We start from the raw sequence: 18,856 nt of genomic DNA, 5'->3' as shown, positions 1-18,856 counted from the left end.
TGAAACATAAAAAAATAAGCCAAATTCTTTGCAAGGTGTGGACGAAGGAACAAATTGTGAATCTCACATTTTCTGCTCCATTAACACTTAAGTTACCTGAAGCTTGTCAAAACAAAACTATTTACTGTAGCTGTTCTGGCTCTCTCTCTGGCTCAGAGATTCTGAAAGGCAAAAAGGGCTAATTTTGAGTCAATGGAGGTGCTGTGATAACAGCAGATAAAACTGGATAAAATTCTAGAAAGTGGGCACAAGATCCTGGTACTCTGCTTCATTTCTGAATGTAATTTGGAAGAGTTCACTTCCAGGTGAGGGTCTGCTTTGCTTGCCATAAAAACAAAGAACATCCCTTCCCTAAAGGGCAGCATCAAGTGAAGAGTGGAAAAGTAGAAATTGGCTCAGTTTTACCAGTGGATACCTGAGAAATGAGGCAGAAGATTAAATTGCATTACATGACAAATTAAAAATGAAGAATCATGAACAGTTCATATGTTAGCACAACTGATTTTGTTTATTTTTAAACCACCCCAAAATCCAATCATGCTCTATGTACATAGGCAATACATGGGATAGCACACCAAATGTAGGCAAGAAAGATAAAACATATTCTGGTTTGTTTTGCTGGTGATTTTAATTTTTTTATTTTTTTTTCATTGTCCATCTGCTCAAGTTGATGTAATGATCCAACCCATAGAGATTCCTATGCCAATCCTACCTCACCTCCCAATCCCACACTGTCTCTCAGAGAGGAGAATCCATCCCATTACCTTTGGGGGGTTTTGCTGGAATGTGCTGATTTTCTGTCACTTCCTCTGGGCCTTGTTTCTTATGGAAAACTCTTTAGTGCAGAACAAGTATATCAGCACATGTCTGCTTTAACTATACTCTATGGTTAGTAGGTAAGACCAGCTAATGCTTTGGGTTACTCAGGAAATCATAAGTAGCACACACACACACAAATTTAAACAGAAAATAATCTTCCACGTAGTTTAGAGTGTTAATTTTCTTTCTCATTTCCAGTGTTGTTTATTTCTCTAAGAACTGTTGCAATTCTTTCCACTTGTCTTTATGCTCTTATTTTCTTATAAAACAGTACACTAGGCTTTCTGTATAAAACATATATATAAACATTTATATATATATATATATATATAAAAAAACAAAGCAACCACCCCCAAAATGGAATTACAGGTATGTATTTGTCCCTCATTAGGAAATATACCGTGTGCACATCTGTGGTCCCTGAATGTCACAGCGCTGGCTACTGGAATGGGGGCAGAGAGAAAGGACACTTCTTTTCTCCTTGTTTTGCTTTAAATCCCATGATAAATTACACAGAGTAGTCACAGGAGCCATCAGATCCTGTTTTCACATTGGCACCACGTTGCTCTTGCTGCCATTGTTGTTGCTACTCTCCAATTTGACTTCTAGTTATTACTTCCCAGGAGTTACTGCATCTATAATTTTTTTGTCACGTATATTTTTGTCCCCTCACAAGCAACTGGATGCAGGTTCAGGGAGAATGAAACACTAGAAAATCTGAAAGATCCTGTGACTCTGAAAATTCTTATCCTGCCTAACTTTTCTGGCCTTCTTTCTCAAAGATGATCAATCATTTAGGAAATTATGGGTAATTTCACATAGCAACTAATCTTTAGTAACCTCTCCTTCCAGAAGATGCTTTTGGACACTGATTTGAGACTGGCTTTTTTTCCCATTCATTGCTGGCATTGGATGCCAGCTTTGCATTTTTGTATAAATACTGTTTTTTCAGGTGTAAGGCCTCCATGACTGGTACAGATGGTTCTCTGTCCTCACTATCTATTCTTTCAGGAAACAAACTGGTCATTGGAACTACTTATCATTACTGAAGGATGTGGCAGGAGAACCCCCTACACTAAATATACCTCAAAATTGGGTGGTACCAGGGAAGGGGTTAAACCAATTTATTTAGGTCATGAGCTCTCAACATAAGAACTCTGTAATTAAAAAACCCCAGATATAAAAAATGCTATTAGGACTGGGCGCCAAAAAAAAAGAAAAAAATAAAACAAAACTGTATTGAATTAAAAAAAACAAAGTACTGCTTGCTGGTTTACAAAGAGTCTATAACACTGATAAAATCTTCGGAAACCAATGTGCTGCTATTTTTTTTAACTTTTTTCTTTTTTTTTTTTTTTTTTTCCCCTTCTCTCCATGCCCTTCTTTATTTTGGCTTCATTTCAACCCGGGAGTTCATGTCATCCCCTTCCAGGTCATACTCTTCTACTTGGCCACTGGTCCACACCTTCATGCGGTCGGTGAGGTCGCTGGTTCTGGGCGCCAGGATGAAATCGTAAATCAGGGCAGCACTTGCTCCTCCAATGATTGGCCCAACCCAGAAGATCTGCAATACAAATCCAAGTCATTGCATCAGGTATTTCTGCCTTTGAAGCTCCTCTGAGGAGTCTCACCATGAAATTTGCAGCCTATCCACCTGAATGTTTCCTTTACCACACGGCATAAAAGCAGGAATTTGTCACCCTGAATTGGTGATAACCCAGAGGAAAATAACTGTGACTATGTTGTCAACTTGTGATATTTAAAATCAGTTACTTACTGCTAAAACATCTCTGCTATACCAGATAAAGTTGGCAAGGGAGCATAATTTCTAAAACAGGGCATTAGTTTTCACTCTCATCCATCCTCCATTCTCCTAAATTCCAATGATAGATGAATTTGAAAGTCATACTTAACAAGGACCTAATTAGGTGCTTAATTTACCTCTAGATGCTGCTTAGCTGGTGATATTGTTGTGATTGAAATGACCTCACCACTTAAGAAAATTAAAATTTAGAAGGAGAGGTAATAAAAGGATTTTAGTAGACAAGTTGATTTTGTTAGAAATAACAGAAGATATTGAACACTTTGCTGGGCCAAAGTACTACTGAGTCTGAAAACTCTTTTATTCAGCAATATCAGTATTTTAACACAAATTATTACCTGCATTTTCTTCGGCCTCTACAAAGGATCATAATTTTCCTAATAAATTCTGAAAATATCAGCTCCTCACTTAGTTACTTCCTTTTAGTGTCCTAATAAAAATGTTCAAGTGGTAAGCACTTCCAATATTTCCCCAGTGTCCTCCTTTTGTGTTTTACTCTTTACATTAAAATGGAATCCATATCCAGAATTTTCACAACCCTATTATATTGCCACTAAATTTCCACCTGTGCCTATGCAACTGGCTGCCAAAATCGTCTGTAGGAGATTTGGAACAAGCCCCATTTTATATATTCAAGAACACATGTTCATTTACAGCTTTATATCAGCCTTCTTTATTGAGCTTTGGTGAAATAAGTAGATTTTTGTGAAAAAAACTAATTTTAACCACATTTAAAAACAAGGAATAATCTAAAATTTATAGTGTTTCCAGAGTACTTCTCCTTGAAAAACACCTAAGCAGACATGCTTTAAGATGCTGAACATTTTATTAGCTTTTAAATATTGCATGATCCATTTCAGTCTATAAACCTGCTTAAGAATCTTTCTAAATTGGGTTTTGGTTTTTTGGGGTTTTTACCAGATTAAGCAGTGGCACTTTACAAACTTAGTTTAAACAATAAATACACAATACAGGATTCTGTGTAATAAGGCTTAAACAATTAAAATGTTTGAAATAAATAATAATATTAAGGGGAATAACCAAAGACAATCTACTGTGTTACTTTGAGCACAAAGACTGAATGAACCTGTAAACTTTTTGTTTGCCTGAGGCTGGTCAGATTGAAAGGAGAATATTCTTGTTACATGAAATGGAAGTGCCAACTCTCTGACTTGGTCCTAATGATATGTGTTGAAATGTTTCTGATTTGTAGGTTATGTGTTTTCAGAGCCTTTTGTGAATTAAACAAATTTACTCGACTTACCCAGTGATTTTCAAAGTTGTTGCCGATGAGCGCCGAGCCGAACGATCTGGCTGGGTTAATCCCACAGCCGGTGTAATCAATCTAGGAGGTGGAAAGAGCCAGAGGTGAGGCACAGATGGAGCTTCCCCATCATCCCCCTGCCTTCACTGGCCCACCCTGAGGTGGGACATGGCAGATAAAACCCCTGAGGGCTAAAACTTACAGCCAGAAGATGTCCCAAGGCAACGGAGAGACCAATGGCCAAGGGCGCCGACCCCGAGACGTCGTTCCTCCTCCGGTCTGTGGTGGCCAGGACACACAGCACCAGCTGGAAGGTGGCAATGATCTCAATTCCCAGCCCTTGGCCTGCGTTGATTCCCTCTGAAAGCTGCATGGAGGCAAGAAGGGAAATGTTATTTCATATTCCTGCATGATTTCAACCAGCGCGACAAAGTTCTGCAGGATCTAATTCCTCAATATAAAAATGCACATCCATTTCCTTCCTGGTGTTCCTCTTGCTTAACAGGGGGAAAAATAGGAAGAAAAAGCAAAAATTGAAGAGAAGTTAATTTTGAAACACTCCCTGCTGTACTCAAGCTTAGGCATAAGCATCTTTTTTTGATCCAGCATGGTTGAGTGGTTGCTGCTTCCAGCCAAAGAGAACACTCAGCCACTGGACACAATAAGAGCATAACTGATCTATATGTGACAAACAAATCAGCCAGAGTCACTCACCCTCAGCAGAGTTTACTTTTTCAGAAGTGAACTGTGGTCCTCGGACAGCCACTCATTGCTTCAGAGATTTCCACATTAATATTAAGATATTAATATTTCACCTATGCTGTGAATTAATTGCCTGAAAAAATGCCTCTATTGCCACAGGATATACCCTGAGATTTCCACAGAGTTCATGTGGGACTGGTGGATGTGACCAAAAGTACCTAAAACATCTCTAGATATTAATATTTAGTCAATGTATGTCTAATTTGCACAGAGAATGGTGTAGTCAATGAATGGAAGTGAGATCAATTCACCTGATGAAATGAAGGGGATCATTTGAAAGCTCTTTTTTTTTTTTTTTTTTTTAGATCTCATTTGACTACATAGAGCTTAGACACCTAACTCACAGGTGAACTACTTTTTGGTGTCTTGGACTCAAACTGAATCTCATTAATTTCTTTGGGATACATTAAAAAAAATCCCCAGTTTAGGAATCCCACAGGGTTGATGGCAATGCTTCAATTTCCTACTGAAGTAGATCATCTAGATAAACTCAAACTGTCAGAGATAAATATTCCAATGGTATTATTAGTCATGAAATCAGCAGAGTTTTTTGTAAATGCTGCAGAACATATTGAAACCATGGTGATTCACATCAATGGACATCACAGAGCTGAAATGCTGTCATATTTCAGGAGTACTGCTAAAAACTTGCACCCAACAAGGAACCATGGAGGTAAACCATTCAACATTATAACAAGTTTTGAGTTCTGCTTTTTATTGCTGTATTCAGTGGTGTCTTCATTAAGTCAAGGCAGGTCTGTTACTGAGCTGAAAAACTTGATGTTAAGCAGAAATAACTGATTTACATGGATGGGATGAAACATGAGCTTGGCCACCGGCCAGGGAACTGAGAATGTGACTCAGAGTAGGAAGCAAACTCTGCAAAACTTATGTTAATTTGTGCTATCAGTAGGTTATCACATCTGTCAGAGCCCCTGCATTAAAAACTGCTGGGTCATACATAACAAAAAAAACCCAAACAATTTCATGTTATTGTGACCTGTCCAGAACAATGAAACCACAGGAAGTCCTGCTATTAATCTGATTTTCTGTGGTTTATGTCCTAATTTCCCCAAAGTTATTATTTGAAAAACCTTAAAACTTAAAGATGGTTAGCTGAACTATTTCACTTTCCACAGGTGATGTTCACATTTCTTGTTTCTTTTCTGTAACAAAGTTTAATATCAAGTTCCTAATCAATGAAACAGTCTCTCCTCAGCATAAATCTGATTTTTAAATCCTGCTAATATGAAACACTAATAATATACTTTTATAGCTTGTTATTTAACATGCAGGAGCAATATCCTCTGAGTTGGAAGAAGTTTATGCAAAAATAGAAAGGAATTCTGGTTGAAAGGATGGGTATTTTTGTTCCTTCAGCATCCATAGAGTAGAAACTGAAATCCATTAATGAAACCTTCACCATTTTTAGGACTTACATGTGAGAAGTGAGAGTCTGGCATAAATGCATCCATATGAGATGCATTGAAAATTGCAGGATCCAGAATTCCTGCTTGATAGCTCTGAATTAATATCCTATTGCTTTTGTAAGTTTTAAAAAACAAACACTTCTTTTTTCACTGTAGTGACAGTGGGAGTTTTGTCTTTCAACAAATTAAGCTTCCAGTCCCTTTTCTAGTAACAAAACCAGTTTAAGAATCTGGACTTCATACCCTCTGGAAAACCTTATCTCATATTTGGAAGGCCAAATGGCCAAACTTAAAAGCCAGCTGTCTTAGCAAATAAATGACTGATGTGCACGTGCCCAAGAGCAGATAAAAAAACGAATTCTTTTGTATCATAAAGCAACCCCAGAGAACCCAGAGCTGAGCTCTGATGCATCAGTGCATTTGACAAAGCCTTGACATTTTAAAAGATTAAACATTGGCCAGCCATTGGCCTTTCCCTTCATGTGAAGGGTTTCCATAAAGGACAACAAGAGCAAAATTATTCTTTAAAAACCTGAGATAATCCTTATCTTTGAGAGGTGGAAATCATATTCTTCCTTTCCCTCCAGGAAAAACACATCCTACAGCTGACGTGACTTGAGGTCATTCTCCCTGCTAATCAACACTTATTGATGGGCTGAGTGGAATCAAAGAAAACCTGGAAATATCATAGGAAACCTTTTGCTTTCCTCCAGCCTGGTAATTTTACTCAGCCAGCCAGGAACATTAAGATTCCAGTGTGAGAGCAAGGACTCTGGGCCGTGTTCCAAAGTGGGACAAACCCAGGCAAACCTTGGATGTGCTGCTTTGCTGGGGCCTGGGGATCTGCAGGGTATAAGTAGGATAACAGAGGATTTATTTGCCTCCTTATCAGAGCTAAATTATCACTGCAGGAGCAGCCTGGGCCATCCATGGAGCAGCACCAGTGTTCACCATCCCAAACACACCCCAGAAAAGCTTTAGGAAGGGAATAGGAAGGTACATTCCCTTGTGTCAGGTTAAAATGTACATGTACATGCATATTTATATTTATATTCACAGAGGATTTGCAAGTATTACCCAGATAATATTTTGCAGCTTTCAAATCTGCTGGGTTAATTGACAGAACCAGGGAGACAGAACCAAAATGAGTTTGTCATTTTTTGCTTGTATTTTCTGTATGCTATTCAGGTTTTTAAGGAAAGCTTCAGATTCCAGAAGCTTCAGGGTTGTCTAAAGCTTTATCTGAATTTAGTAGGAAGCAGTACCACACATTAAAAACCTGATTAAAAATCAACAGCTGTTCTTAACAGCTGCCATTCTGCTACTGAGAATATTCAGAACACAAGGTGACCAATATCTCTGGTTCCTAAATAGACACAATAATGCTTTGAAACAAGACACAGCCACTTGTAGTGCAGTGTTGGGGTGAGGATGACCCTTTCCACACTGCAATGCCTTTTTCCCTGCACTGGTACCTCTTACCAGAGGTCACAGGGTATGTGGGCTGACACTGCATCTGTCCTTGATGTATCTGCTGGGAAATCCTTGATATCTCCTCTTTACAGTCCAGTAATCCTCATTAAGGTAACAGAAAAAAATGTCAGAGGGCAGGGAACAGCACAGCAACTCCCTGAGCTTTTCAGGCTTCAGACCTGGAGACTTGAGGAGAGGATTCAGTGCTTTAAGGAATCAAACACACTCTGTGGGGTTAAATGAAATACACCAGCCCATATCCATCTCCAAGAGAGTCTACACAGACTTCTTTCCCTTTTATGTTCACATGAATAATTCCACTAAACTGCATTTCTAAGTCAGTGTTTTGACAGAAGAAGCACCAGAAACACACATCAGAAATGGGCTGAATCATTGGCAAGATGTGAGAGTTATCTGTGGACACATTTATCTGATCAGCTGAACCAGTCTTGGCTGCTTTAGCTTGCAGTGAGTAATTCCCCTCGACCACCACAGCTCCCAGACAAGAAGAACATGTGGACACCCCAAGGGAGGTGCATCCTCCTCCTGTGAGCTGGATTCCACCTCTTCCAGCCTTACCAATCCCATGATTAATATTTTTTCCCCCAGTTTGCTGTGAATCTGAACAAAGTCATGGAATAAAATCTACTGGAATTCAGTAAATGTACAGAAATCACATCTTATTCAGAAAACTCCTGAGATGCAACTGATTGGAAACTGAGGAAGCCCTGAAGGCACAGTGACTCAGGAGACATTCAGATGAGCATTATGTGGACATGAACATGAGAGCAATTAGCTGAGAGGAACACCTGCTTCATGCCTTAGGAAATGGGCAGTGGCCACACCACTTCCAGCTCCCATATCAGACAGGAGATGGGAGCTACAGAATTTATTTCCCACAAGTGCCCTTAACTGCCATGTTTAGCTGACTGACTCCCAAAACAATAATTTGGGCAAATTAATGCTATGTTTTCTTTCCTTTTGAATTTTTTTTTAATTTCTTTTTTTTTTTTTTTTTTTTTTCCTCAGGACAGGATATTTATGAGTTGTCCGCCTTCAGAAGAGAAACAGGGACAGGAAATTAAACTGGCCCAAGGTAAACCCCACTGTGTACTTCTCTAGTGGCTTCATATTTTTCTCATTATGACTGAAAGCCTACCAGGCTCAAACCTGTTTCCCTTTATATGGATAAGATATTTTGTTATGCAAGGTGGTTCCATCACGTGGTGCTGAGCTCCATCTCATCCAAAAAACCCTTAGCCCTGGATTGGAGCTTCCAGGGCCCAGCTTCCTTTCATATAACAGAGATTAGTTTCTCATTGTTCCAGAAAAAAAAAAATAAAAAAATATAAGCCTCTGGAATTGTAGATGTCTATTTTTCAGCAGGGGAATGTCAGCTTTCCCCATTCTTATGAAACACCAGAGCAAGCCCTGCCTGCTGGTGTGGGCTTGAGGGAGAAAATGTAAGCCACAGCATTTTCAATAGCTGGGACTTTTCTTCCTTGCATATCCTCACCATCCTACCTAAATTGTTACCTTTTCTCTGCCACGACAGACATTTTTTTTTAAATTAGCATTTTATTCAAGTAAATTCTTGCCATCTTGCACCATTTTCTTCTTATAGCTTAGAATTTCCCTTTTTGACTTTCCTTCTTTTACTGAATAAGGAAAACTCTTCACAATAGTTTAGATGGTTCATTTTCTCTTCATCATCCTCTCTTCTGAGATATTAATCATCTTTTTTTTATGCCAACTATCATTTAACTGTTTGTCTGGCAAAGTTTTTTTAATGGGATGTTCTACAAATGTAATCTCAGAAATTTTTCTCCCTACTTCCCTCCAAACCACATCCCACTGTCTTGCCTGTTATTTTATTTAACTTTTCTCACTCTTTCAGCTCCAGCTCTGTCATGAAAAGAACCTGATGATTTCCATATTGATAGCATACCTTTATTCTCCTGGAAGTCTATCCCACATCTCCATAGCTGCACACCAATACCGTGATTAAACCAAGACAGTGATTAAACCAAGACAGTGATTACCCAATAGATTGATAGTCAAAATTGACTCAGAGACTTCATCCCTGGCTGTTTAACTACAGTTATTCACTTCTACCCTATTAAACAGTATCACTCTGAAATGGATGTTTCTATACCCATTAATTGAGTATTAGAGATTCAGGGAATACAAAAGTCTCGTTTCTTCAGTCAGCAGAGACAGACAAAGATCTAAAGAGTTTCACTTAAAATTATATGACAGGAGTACTCAGAAGCTGCTTATGAATTAGCTTTGGATCAAATCCTACATCAACAATGGAAGCATTCAGCAGAACCTGGGGACAAAACATATTGTCCTCTGCTAGATTATCTTTCCTATAAATACAGCCTTAAGAGCTCTAAAGGGGACTCATTCAATTCCCAAAGCAGAAATCATATTTTCCGTTCTTTAGGCAGCAGACACCCTCCAGGAACAAGGCTGAGCTCCCTCCTCCCACCCTCTCTGCAGGCTGAGGAGAAATTATCCAGGGCCATGGACAGAAAGAGGAGAGAATGATTATTATATTAAACCAGAGCACATCAAATATATGTGCCAGACCAAGACAGGCAGTAAAACTCAGCTCCTCTATAGGACTTGCATTTAGCACAGCTGGTCAGAGACAGATATTTTTTTTATTTCCACTTTTATTTGTTGATCTGCCTCTGGGAAAGTTGCTTGGGAGAAACTTTTTATTTTTTTTTTTTTCCTCAGTTAAATATTGCTGCTGAGAATAAACAACTTCTATTCAGAGGATGAGGAATTGTGAGGTTTTGGGGTTTTTTTTTTTTTTTACCCAGTTAATTTTCTGTAGTAGTTGAAGCACTCATTTATACCACAGAGCTGTTTATTATCTGCTCTGTTACCAGCCCAGAAGAAGATAATATTCCAATGGGGAATTTTGGGCATATCTGAATTTTGAGCCAAATAGAATCATCCTTTCTATGTTTTTACTGGAATAACACCTGGATTTGGACAAATCTCACAGAATGATCATTGGCAATTTCTCCAAAGTAATATTCATTTTATATTTCTAGACAAGCTCTAGCAGATCTGTGAAGTTCTCAAAATCTACAAGCCAATCTTGTGCACAGCATTGAAAACTTGGCATTTCCATGGGGTTAAAAACCAGCTCTGAGCCCGTGCAAGGCATTTCAGGAATTGGGGGAACAATTCCAGCTCCCCTTTCATTTCTCCACCTTGTTCACCAAGCAACAAAGGAAGGAGAAGGATCCAAACCTGACCTTGCCCATTCCAAACACAGTCATCAGTGCCTCAGGAGGAGTTGTGTGTGTATATGTGTAAGGAAATGTGCCACATTTCTGCTCTGAAAGCATCAATTGACTCCACTTGGCACAGAATTAGCAATGAGAGCCTGGAAAAGTTCAGTTTTTGTGACACCTCCCAGTGGTTCCTAGAGAGGGGATGCACAGAGCTCATCCAGGGAAGAACACAGAGGATTCTTTACTCCTTTCTAGTCTATGAGTTGTGCCTTGCAGAGCTCTCAGACCACATTTTTGCCCCCCTGCTGTTTATAGTTTCCTCCAGGATGTCTGTCAGGCCCTGTATATTTGATTTAACAGGTTGATGTTGTGCCTCAGCCTCAGATCTCCTTGGCTTCAATGAAGCTGCAGCAAACACCAGCCCTGGCTCTGCATGTCAGGAAGATCAGCACTTCCCCATCCATCACACATTAATAAATACTCAAGGCTCAAAATGTTCCCAGCCAGGCCAGAAAAACCTCCAGGAGAAAATTTGCTACCAGGTAAAGACCCTTCTGTTATTGAATTCTCTCAATTAAGCTGGAGAATGGACAAATAAGCAAAAATGTACTAGTGCCCTAAAAAAACCAGGCAATTTCCTCTGGAGATAAACAGGAAATTTTCCAAAGGCTATCTTCTCTTCCTTTAGTACTCGTGATGTGGTTTGCTATCCTTGCTTTAAAAATGCTTCACTTAAAAATATCTATACAGCCCAGAGAGTGATATCTTTTAGGATTCTCTGATTAAGGACATGTTATTCTCAGCTCCCTGAAGGTTCACATTATCTGCTAAAACCCACAAGCCTTGCTACAAAAACCTAGATTTTTTTTTCTTAAAATTGCACCAATTTAACCAGAATTAATCCATAATATTAATTCTCTCACTGTGGACATTTCCATTTGTTCTCAGGCTGTGCTCCTTGCCATGTCAGATCTTGGTGCAGAACCCACACCTACTAACAGATATTTTTTTAAACTTTACAAGTAATTTAAATTAAAAATTGAAATTTGGGTTTATCTCATCTGAAGAATGTTTCTGTCCATCTGTCTCTGGTGTGTGAGCCTGTTTGGGGGTGTGCAAACACATAACACACAGAACACCCAAATATATTTGGCATAATCAAAGAACTCTATGGAAAGGAAACCAATTTTAACTGTTTATTGACCACTCAGGAAGATGGCAAAATGAATTTTACTTAAACCTTACTTAGCTTGACAGTTGATCTAAGACAGAAAAAATCATTCTCTGAAATGAAATCATTCCCAGCATGGCTCCACTTGTAATATAATAATAACTAATCTACCAAATTAATAATGCATTTAGATCTATGGCAACTCATTGTTTTAAACACCCCTATGCCCCCCTTTCAGGAATTTCTACCATTTCTAAATCGAAATAAATGAAGAGAACCTTTAGTTTGAGGCCTGCAGAGCATTTTCCAAATGGATCCACTGGCACAAAACCCACTTTGGACCCTTCTGTCCTTGCACAAAAGGACTGGGCTGCAGGAGGAGGAGCAGCAAGGGCCTCTCCTTGTCCCAGAAATGGCTGTGCTGTGCATCCCTCCCTGCTCCCTGCCAAAATCCCGGGGTGGGGCTCTATTGTTAGACAGGCGCTAAGCAAACCTTCAAGAAATGGAAATCAGATAATGAGCTCTTGGATCTGAGATAAGGATTGGAGCCATAACCCCAAATTCTCTGGGGGATGGGTGATAACCATCAGGTTTATGTCTCAGCCCAGATGTTTCTGCTGTCACTGTGTGAACTCATTAAAAAGAGGCCGTGGCCAGTTTTGAGCAGGTGCCTTTCCTGTGTCCCACCTGCCTGGGGCCTCCCAGCACAATGCTGGCAAACCTTAAAAGCCCTCTGCTGCAAAAACTGACTGTGAACAATGAGCTATTGTTGTGACAGTCTTTGTTAAGAAATAAAAATCCCAGAGCAATGTCATGTACCGGGACCATTTTGCTCATTTTAAAAACGCAGCAGCTTCTGGTCCCTTGTGGATGTTGGAGTCCTCAAGCATGCAGATGGCCCAGCAGAGGAGAAGCCTAAACTGGATGAAAAATAGGCAGAGCTGAAGGGAGAATGAAGCTCCTCACTGTCCTAGCCTTGAGAAAGGCACAATACATAATCTGCATTGAAAGAAAAAAAGGCACCCGAGGATTCTTCAACCAGCGCTAAAGGTCAGGAACTCAGCTGTGTGTCTGTCCATCCAGCAGCACCTCTGCAACTGCAATTTTCCACAGTGACTCAGAGGAAAAGCAGCATCACTTACTCAATTGTCCCCTCACACTGTCAAGCTCTCAGTTTATTTTGGATGTTCTTCCAACTGGAGCCGGCTCTGTTTAATTGGAGGTTGGAGAACGGGCTCGGAGGGCGCGGGCACGAGGAGACAGGGAAATCACAAGGCAAACACTGAGTCATCCAGGGCAACCAGGCAAGTCCTGCTCCCCATGGTGAGAAAGCCCCTGCCGTGGACCAAATGTGGGGAGTGTGGTGATTCCCATGGGGAATCCCCTCTGAGACAAGTTTCTAAAAGATGGGAAACATCCAGTGGGGAATATCAGGATGAACACTTCAGTGCTGACCCATCAACATCAGTAAAAGGTGTGGCAGGATTCAACCACACTAAAGGGAATTCCCAGTGCTGGTGCAACATTATGTTTGCACTGGAAATGCAAACTGGGAATTTGTTGGGAGAAAATTCACCAGCATGGATGCCCTAGAGTAAGATCATCTGCAGATGATAAGGATCCACATACCTTATCACATCCAAGAGATTGTTCATCTTCCCCAGCTAGCAGAATAAGGGTGGAGTTGGGGACACATGGACAGTAAAGAAAAAAAAAAATCTAAAAATCTTCAGCACTGGGGTTCCAAGTTGCTTTGTTGCTGCTGGATCCCAATCCAGCTAAGTGGGAGTAGTTATGGGAAGAGGACTCATTCCCTCACTGGAAGTGCCCAAGGCCAGGCTGGACAAGGCTTGGAGCAACAGAGGGTTGGATCTTTAAGGTCTCTTCCAACCCAAACCATTCCACAGTTCTGTGGTGCTGTGGTGTGCCTTTGGTGAGGTTGGAAGGTGCCTCAAAGCAGATACTGGCCTGGTATGAGGAGTCAAAGACAGCTCCTTTTTCCCTGGCTATGAGAAATCTAGAGCTGGACACGGGGGGTTTGCCCCCAGAGGACATTGCACCCTTGTGTGCACCAGTTCTGCCACGGAGCAGCAGACACAGCCAGTCACAGCAGAAACCAGATGGTGTTCCAGCCACCAGAAACTCTCCACACTCCAGGAATAGTATCCATATCAATATTCACCTGTCTCAAAATGAATCCACTGACCACAGATCTCCTCTGGCCTTTCCAGAGCGCTCCTTAGTTACACAAACAACATTTATCAGTCCACTGGCTGTTTTCTAAACCCAAGCCCTCCTATTTGTTATTCTTGGTTGTTTTTCTTTTCTCTTTATCTACCCGAGCAATGTTACCTTCAGGTCTGTTTTTCTTGACTGCAATTTTTGATCCACTTATAACTTTTAAAATAATATCTTTCATCATAAACTCAAAGGCAGAGTTTTCAAATTACAGCCCTGAGAGTTAGGGGACACATTTCCTAATGCTCTCATCACTATGCCAAAATGCAGAAACCTGTGAAATTGTTAAAAATTATGAAGTAGTGTCTGCATTTGTCACAAAATTCTAATTATTTATATGCACCTATATATTTAGCTCAGATTATTATATATCTCTCTATAGATTGATTGACAGATAGATATAAAAATATAAAATAACCTGAGCTAAAGAAATTTTCTGAGCATGTTTTTAAAAGTTTGATAAAAGTTCTTTAGAAAAACATTGTTTAACAGCAAATATTGTGTTACTTTACAGCACAGAAGTCTCCTCTCACCCCTCTTTCCTGCTTGAGCTCTTTGTTGGTCATTAAATGCCTGTGCTGAGTAGTTTGTTCCATTATCCAAACTCCAGATCTGTCCTCACCAGACAATAGCCAGCTCTGCTGGCAGATGAGTGCATTTTGGAGCTGGTATTCTCTATTCTTACAGCTTTACCTAATGGAAATTTGTAATGTGTAGTAATCCAGCTTCCAAAAAAAGATACAAAATGATGTAAGGAAAAATACTTAAATTTTTAGAAGAGCGAACACACTGCATACTCCTCTTCCAGCCTTTCCAATTCTCAATGTTTTTACTTTGGAACTCACAGCACTACTAAAATATATTGGAAGTTAAGTGTCTTAAAAGGATTCAGTAATCTAAATACATCTCTGAGTGTTGTCCAAAATGTCTTACTCAGGACCAGCCAAAGTAACTAAAAATAAATCTGTTGTCTTAAGCAAAGTTTGGATCAAAATCCTAACGTGTGACTGGTTTGCTTGTCTTAGTGTAAACCAGGCTTTAATGCTGAACATGTTAAAGGAACATCCTGCATTTTCATCCTCCCTTCTCTCTCCTCAGCCTTGTGATGTCCATGGCTGGGTTTTGTGCTTCATTTCATTGGGTTTCCTTTTTTCCTTTTGTGCAATGAGAAATACATGGATTTATCCTACTTAATTTTGGAAACTTAGCAGAAGCTTCCAAGCCTGGAGCCTCAGTGTGGCAAAGAGGAGCTGGGTGTCTCTGGAAGCCACTCAACAGGTCTAGAGGTTGAAGTGCCTCTCCTTGTCTCTCATTGTCTGTGGATTAGAGAGGAGCCAGTGGAAAGGGATTCTCAGCTTGGTCCCTCAGTGCAGGACCTGCAGCCAGGCAGGAGAAATCCCAGTTCAGGCATGCAACCCCACCCAGTATCCACTGGGAACACTGGATGGCACTCGCTCCACTACACTGCCCCCTTTTTACATTGCTGTAAAAACCACCTCTCCAAAAGCACAGCAGGGTCAGAACAGAGGACAAAGCCCCACACATCCAGACCTCTTCCCAACCCTGTCAAAAAGCAGCACTCTCCTTCCTTCTATTCCTTTGAGCAGGGAATCCACACTCGTTATCCACAAGAGGGGCCAAAGACAGAGCAGCTGGCAGGGATGCCAGCTCTGAGCCTCCCCTCCTTGTCCTCAGGTTAAAAACCATAACAATAAGAGCAGCTCTGTGGTTTCTCCTTGTCAGCTCTTTGCTGAGGGAGGCACCTCAGTGCTGTGGTTTCAGGATGTTCCCATTGAGATTGGCTCTGCATGATCTGCTGCTCCCCCAAGCCTTGGGCTCAGACCCAGCTCCCCCTCATCCCTCCCCTCCCCAGGCACTCCAGGCTTGTCACTGGGAAATGATTGGATTTGCTCTCCTTTCCTTTCCTCTCCAGTTCTTTCTCTCAAGGGAGAAGAACAGCTGCTGCCCTCACTATCCCCAGGAGGGTCTCCCCACTGCTGCTCCAGCCAGAACACTTACAATTGGATGTGAAAGAAAAAAGAAACAGAATTCTGAATATTTTCCAGTGACAAACAGTGAGACCAGAGCTTTTAGAACCTATATTCTCTGTTATTCCATTGCACAGAAACTGCTAATCAATTTATAAAATTTATGTGATGGAAACTCAACCCTGCCTGGGTTTTGCCTTTGGAGCTTGAGGAGTTACTGACTGAGGGGCAAGAAGAGCTTCAACCCCCTTCACAAATGACCAGGTTTAGAGCTTTGGTTAGAGGAAGGAACCAGTCATGAGGATTTTATGGAAGCAAAAGGGAAAAACCAAGCTACCAAAACCAGACCTCCCGTGTTTAATGGCAGTTGGACCTCTCGAGGAAACCACTTGGGCGGACACCCTGTCCCATGTGGTTGAGCTGTTCCCTCTGCCAGTGGTTTCAGAGGAAAAGATCACGTATCACCCTCGCAGCCAGAGCCTTCTGGAGTCAATAAAATTATTTGCTCTTCTTCCCTAAAATGTTTTGAGTTAAACCATCAAAATTTCCGAAGGATGGAATGGCTGCAGGCACCAGGAGAGAGAGAGGTGAGCAGCCAACTCAGAGTAACACAGGGATGATACTGAGCTGCCCAGGAATTACCTTAATATCAGATTTTATTCTGTTTTGAGAACTTGACTCATGTTCTGAATTAGCTGTAATGCCAAATTACAGAATGCAAAACCATATTGCTATTTTGCCTGAGTTATTTCAGAAGAGATGTTGCATTTGCAGCTTTATGTCCCAAACTTCAAATGGGCAGAAGATTTCAAATTAGCTCAATTTACAAACTGCAGTCAGGAATATTCTGCAAGAAAGTGGCCAAGGAAAATATGTTAAATACTTGTTCTTAAGAGATCAGGTCAAATAAGTGACCAGAAGGAATTTCCATTTATAGCACTGTGTGTCCTGCAGTGGCTGTAGCACTGCCTCTGACAGTGGGAGGATTTTAAGTTTAAAAGTGTATTTATTATTTTTTCCTCCTGTTATGCTGCAACAACAACAGCAAAATGGTATTTTGAGAGGAGGAGCTGTGGCCAGGCAGTTTTTAGGCAGCATGATGTGAGCATCTGGCTGGGAGAGAGCTGGAACCTGCACCCCAGTTACCTGCAGCTGCCTCACATTTTCTTCCAGTTTACAAATGAGAATTCAGGATTTGTCCAATTTTTGCCCAGAAATGCACAGAAAGGACAGCTGGGATTCTGTCAGGCAGGATCTGAGCACTCTGCCTAATGCAACAGGTACTGCTCACACCTTGGGGATGGGATTTCTCTTGCTGCACAACTCTCTGCTCCCATGGATTTTCACTGCAGCCATCACCGGGACACACAAACCATTAAATGAAAATGAACCACACTCACAGAAGCCAAAACAACACTTGTATATGCGCATTAATCAGCATGTCACCTTAGAGACCCTCAGAACCACAAAAGGTCATAAAACTGCCAGTGAATTCAGTGTTAAATTGGCATCAAAAGCCACCTTTCAGCAACCTGGATGTACAAAACTGAACATAAGCAAAACTGATCACAACCAGAACGTCCTAAAGCTCCAAAGTGAGGGTGGGGAGGAAGGACCATCCCTATGACATCCTGGTTATCAGTCGGGATTCTCTGCTACAATAAACAGGCTGCACCAACAGAACCCCCACAATCTTTAGCAGATTACAGGTGCTACGTTCCTACTAAATTAAAAAAAAAATTTAAAAAAAAAGAAAAAAGGAGGAATTAAAAGTTTGTACTTACAGCATTAAGCCCCAGGGAGTTTGCTGGCAGAGAGGAGGTGACTCCTGCGAGAATGGCTGTGGCCACCACTGCCCCCAGGCACTGGGCGAGGATGTACATGAGCGCCTTGAAGATGCTGATCTGGCAGCTGAGCAGCAGCCCCAGGGTGACAGCAGGGTTCAGGTGTGCCCCACTGATGTGGCCCACGCTCTGGGCCATGGTAGCAATGGATAACCCAAAAGCCAGGGAAACCTTCACGTTGTCCTGAGACCTCGTCGATGTTTTGTTGGCCACCACGGGGAAGTTGAAGCCCAGAGCCGAGCCAATGCTGATAAAAATAAAAAGGCTCATGGCCAGGAACTCGGCCACCACTGCCCTCCAGAAGATTTTCTTTCTGAATTCACTAGCCATCTTTCCTCTTGCTCCCTCTCTCTCTCTCCCCTCCTCACTTTCTCTTCTCCCTCTCTCCCTTCCTTTGCCTGATAATTTTCCTTTGAGGTCTGAAGAGAAATCTGGAGGAAAAATACAGTCCTTGGATTATTTATAGGGCTTTGGGTGGTCTGTAGGAGGGAAGGGGTGTTGCACAAAAGGAGGAAAGAACATCTACATAGATGCTGACTGCTAGATTGATGTAAGACACTGTTTGCCTGCCAAAGTTTTTTCTTCCTTTCCTTTTTTTTTTTTCCTTTTCCCCTCCCTTAACAGCATGCGATCTCTGCCGCCGTTTTTAAGAGGCTTTTTTAAATTCTTGGAAAAATCTTTAGGGGAACCTCAGGAATTTCAGCCTCACTTCTTTCACTCCTGTGACATCTTTCAGTGCATGGATCAGAACGAAAGCTTTGATGGGATTTCTGTCTGGAGCTGAAACA

At 41.1% G+C, this 18,856-nt stretch overlaps 1 protein-coding gene across 1 annotated transcript; it reads right to left on the bottom strand.

Moving 5' to 3' along the window:
- Positions 1–485: 485 nt before the first annotated feature.
- On the bottom strand, positions 486–18,634 carry AQP1 (aquaporin 1 (Colton blood group)). Its single transcript, XM_056484366.1, has 4 exons — positions 18,009–18,634; positions 4,108–4,272; positions 3,906–3,986; positions 486–2,383 (listed from the first exon to the last, which is right to left on the bottom strand). Exons 1-4 carry the CDS (start codon positions 18,396–18,398, stop codon positions 2,204–2,206), a joined length of 816 nt encoding a protein of 271 aa, XP_056340341.1. The 5' UTR covers positions 18,399–18,634; the 3' UTR covers positions 486–2,203.
- Positions 18,635–18,856: the final 222 nt, after the last annotated feature.

This window comes from Oenanthe melanoleuca, chromosome 2, assembly GCF_029582105.1.
Source record: "Oenanthe melanoleuca isolate GR-GAL-2019-014 chromosome 2, OMel1.0, whole genome shotgun sequence".
Lineage (NCBI taxonomy): Eukaryota > Metazoa > Chordata > Aves > Passeriformes > Muscicapidae > Oenanthe > Oenanthe melanoleuca.
Note: the sequence above shows the minus strand (reverse complement) of the source record. Positions and strands in the feature narration are given on the sequence as shown.

Coding starts and splice junctions, on each gene's coding strand:
- AQP1 (XM_056484366.1), bottom strand. CDS start 18,398: ATGGCTAGTGAATTCAGAAAGAAAATCTTCTGGAGGGCAGTGGTGGCC. Junction 4,273..18,008: donor ACTCCCTGGGGCTTAATGCT/GTAAGTACAAAC, acceptor GCCTCCATGCAG/CTTTCAGAGGGAATCAACGC. Junction 3,987..4,107: donor CCTTGGGACATCTTCTGGCT/GTAAGTTTTAGC, acceptor TCCACCTCCTAG/ATTGATTACACCGGCTGTGG.